This window comes from Frankliniella occidentalis, unplaced genomic scaffold, assembly GCF_000697945.3.
Source record: "Frankliniella occidentalis isolate FOCC.00 unplaced genomic scaffold, Focc_3.1 Scaffold1, whole genome shotgun sequence".
NCBI lineage: Eukaryota > Metazoa > Arthropoda > Insecta > Thysanoptera > Thripidae > Frankliniella > Frankliniella occidentalis.
Window position 1 is genome coordinate 1,435,643 of NW_026267131.1, and position 3,207 is coordinate 1,438,849.

The 3,207-nt window shown below is 53.3% G+C and overlaps 1 protein-coding gene across 8 annotated transcripts in view; it reads right to left on the reverse strand.

Annotated features, from left to right (window-relative positions):
• Positions 1 to 3,207, reverse strand: part of LOC113213447 (gonadotropin-releasing hormone II receptor-like) — a 113,795-nt gene that overhangs the window by 22,258 nt on the left and 88,330 nt on the right. For 7 of the 8 annotated variants that reach the window (XM_052275734.1, XM_052275685.1, XM_052275907.1 and 4 more), the window contains exons 3-6: positions 2,960 to 3,108; positions 1,229 to 1,328; positions 856 to 1,063; positions 476 to 523 (exon numbers count right to left, since the gene is read on the reverse strand). In XM_052275734.1, coding sequence (XP_052131694.1) covers positions 476 to 523; positions 856 to 1,063; positions 1,229 to 1,328; positions 2,960 to 3,108 — 505 coding nt within the window. The remainder of the gene's footprint in view (positions 1 to 475; positions 524 to 855; positions 1,064 to 1,228; positions 1,329 to 2,959; positions 3,109 to 3,207) is intronic. The other variant, XM_052275776.1, reaches the window with a different exon arrangement.

Consider the following 3,207-nt stretch of genomic DNA (forward strand, 5'->3'; position numbering starts at 1 on the left):
AGAGAGAGAGAGAGAGAGAGAGAGAGAGAGAGAGAGAGAGAGAGAGAGAGAGAGAGAGAGATCGAAACAATCCGTTCCGTTCCTGGCTCCCGCCTGGCTCCTGGCTGGTGCCCGGTGTGCGCGCGACTCGAAGGCGTTCCTGTCACTTTCGCCCCTAAGCCGATTCGACTCTCCCTCTCTCCATGCTCTCCCCAGACCCTGCTCCATGTAAGCCCGCTCACGTGCTGGAGCCGGGCGGAGCCAGGCCGGGGCGTAATGAAGGTGTCAGGGGTGCCAGCCACAGCCCGCCAAACACAAACACACAACACAAAACAGAAAGAGAGAAAAACAAAAGTCACACTGTAAACCCAGCGTTACTTAAAACACACAAGGGAGGGCTTGCGAGCTCACACATACACAAGTGTGTACTCACCATTACCATACACTTTTACTGCCTATCGTTTTCTCACTTTGAATGTGAATTTTTATACCTTACCTTCATCTAGATTCGAACCCGCGACCTGCGTCTTGGAATCTCGGAGCACTGTTAAAAATTACAACAGTAAATCACTACGCTCTAGGCACATCCATTATCGATGTCTAATAGACGTCTATCGCTAAAAAAATCTACAAAAATAGATGAGTTAGAGGAAGCTCGATCATTGAAAGATGTCTATCTTCCGTGTGGGTTACGATTCACATCATGGAAAAATTTCCCGTAAACCTACTACTATTTTACACAGTGGAGCTGATACTTAGCGTTGAGTTCCCGGAGCTCGCTCTCTAGTTTGTGGTCTTCTCCCCACACTCCTACCGCAGCTTCGTCACAAACTCTCCACCCCCCCCCCCTTCCCTCTCACTATAGCTCATGCTCACCATCGATGGGGTCCCTGGAGCGCCTGAAGATCTCGACGAGGATGGACGCGTACGAGAAGATGATGACCGACAGCGGCACGATGTAGATGGCCACGGTGCCGAAGGCCGCGTAGGCGACGGCGGCCTTGGTGGAGGTGAGGGTGCCCTTCGTGATGCACTGCACGTACGTGGGGAACTCGGGGTGCGTCAGCGCCTGGAACACCACGACCTGCAGGGCACGCCCGCCGTTAGAGTGCGCAAATTTATGGCTCATAATGGAAGAGAAGAGAAACACACGTCTTCCGCACTAAAGATCCTCGGGATTGCAAGTCCTCGGGGCGAAAATTTCTCGGGACGAAAAGTACTAGGGACTACGAGTCATTCGGGACCTTACCTGCGGCAGGCTGCATACGATGGCAGCCACCCAGGCGCCGACCAGCATCCAGCGGCCACGTCTGTCCGAGATCTGCATCGGCCTGAGGACTGCAAAGTACCTACAGGGCGAGAGAGAGAGAGAGAGAGCAGAGCAGTGAGAAAGGGGGTAAGAATAGGAAGAAGCGTGCGGGTGTCGCGAGTGGTGAGCCGATCCAGATAAGTTGTTTGGTCCCGCTGGTCCGCCCTCCGGGCGCTCCAGCGGGCTGCCCTCCGGGCCCCTCCGGGCCCCTCCGGGCAGGCCAGTCCCCTCCGAGGGTTGCTCGGGTCCCCTTTCGTGGTGCCGCCCCGTTGACTGAGTCCAACTTTAGCGCGTCGCGAAACACGACAAAGGGACGAGTCGGCGGCGCGCCGTCACGGACGGGAGCGGCGCAGGTTTATCTACTCCACAGTCATTGGCGCTCCGGCCAACCAGAGGGGAGAGATTGCAGACTCCTACAGATTCGAACGAGCCGTTAGCACTCTAGAGAAAGACAGTTGTTAAGTCGTGCCTCTCCACGGGGTGCTGGAGTAATTTCCAGTTTAGTGTCTCTAAAAAGGCACTACAGATCATCCCTAAAGGTACCAAAAAATTTACAAAAAGACACTAAACCTTTAGCACTTGTAAAAGGTAAGACTTATCACTTTTGTTTTTCGAGTGTCTTAGCAACAGACAGTCGGACGCTCCATAGGAGTCCTAAACAACTTCGCGCGGTTGGAGGAAAGGAATCTCCTTACCATATCCAGTTGGTTGACAGTGCCTCACTCTCGGATTTGTAACACGCGTCAGCTCCCATTTTGTTTTGTAAATAGGAACTTTCCTTCCACATTCCACGTGCTGCGTACTGTTAAGCCGGGTGGAATGATTTGGGGCTGGGCCGCCACGGCGGACACGCAGGGCCTCTCCCGGCCCGCTAGGCCCCCAGCCCCTCCTCCTCGACGGAGCGCGGAAGTTAATTTTATTGCTGGGTTTATAGGACGTCCTCACCCAGCAATGTCCGAAATAAAATCAGAATCGCGATGTAAAAAAAAGAAGAAGATTGAAAACGAAGGGAGGTCAGCACATCGACTAATACAATATTAAGAAAAAGGAAATGAACCAGGAACGAGCGTGGTAAATGCTGACATGGTGAATTACCATACCCGACCATACCACAACAAATAAATAATAAATACGACAGCACTTTTCATCTTCGAGAAATTAGGAGGAAAAGAAACCAACCGGGAATGAGCGCGGTAAATGCTGAAATGGTGAAATACCGCCACAACAAAATTATAAATGCGTCAAACACTTGTAATTTCCAACTTTCCAACGTCTACGAACGAAACGCATTCTTGTTTGTGGCGGTGTCCCGTTCCGGCGGCCTTGAGTGCCCTTTATAATGCCGCACAGGATTCGGACGCCCACGCCACGAGCCATCAGCGGGAGGGGGTGCTTCAGGTTCTGCCAGCCCCCCTCCCCCCCGCCCGGCGTGTCCCCTTCGCGCACCATCCCGTCACGCCTGGAGTCACGCTTGCCGTCACGCCCCACCACGCCCCACCACGCCCCGTCAAGCCCACGCCCTTCGAAGGCTGTCCTGTCCCAGCCCGGCTGGTAAACATGACGGTGAAGTGTTAATATGTAAAACAATTACTACCGGGAAGAGAGAGATATATAAAAAATTTAAGCGAGGGGTGGAAAATTCAACAGGGGAACTAATTGAAACGCACGTACCTGTCGACACTGATGCAGACGAGGACGTAGCTCGATAGGTAGAGGCCGAATATCCTGTAGAAGGACATGATCCTGCACAAGGCGTCACCTCCGCGCCAGTCCACGGTGTAGTTCCACGCGATCTCCAGGGGCATCATCAGGAAGGTGACCTGCAAGCAAAGGACGCGTATCCGTGAGAGAGAGAGAGAGAGAGAGAGAGAGAGAGAGAGAGAGAGAAGGCCACACAGAGCTGACTCAATCTGACGCGC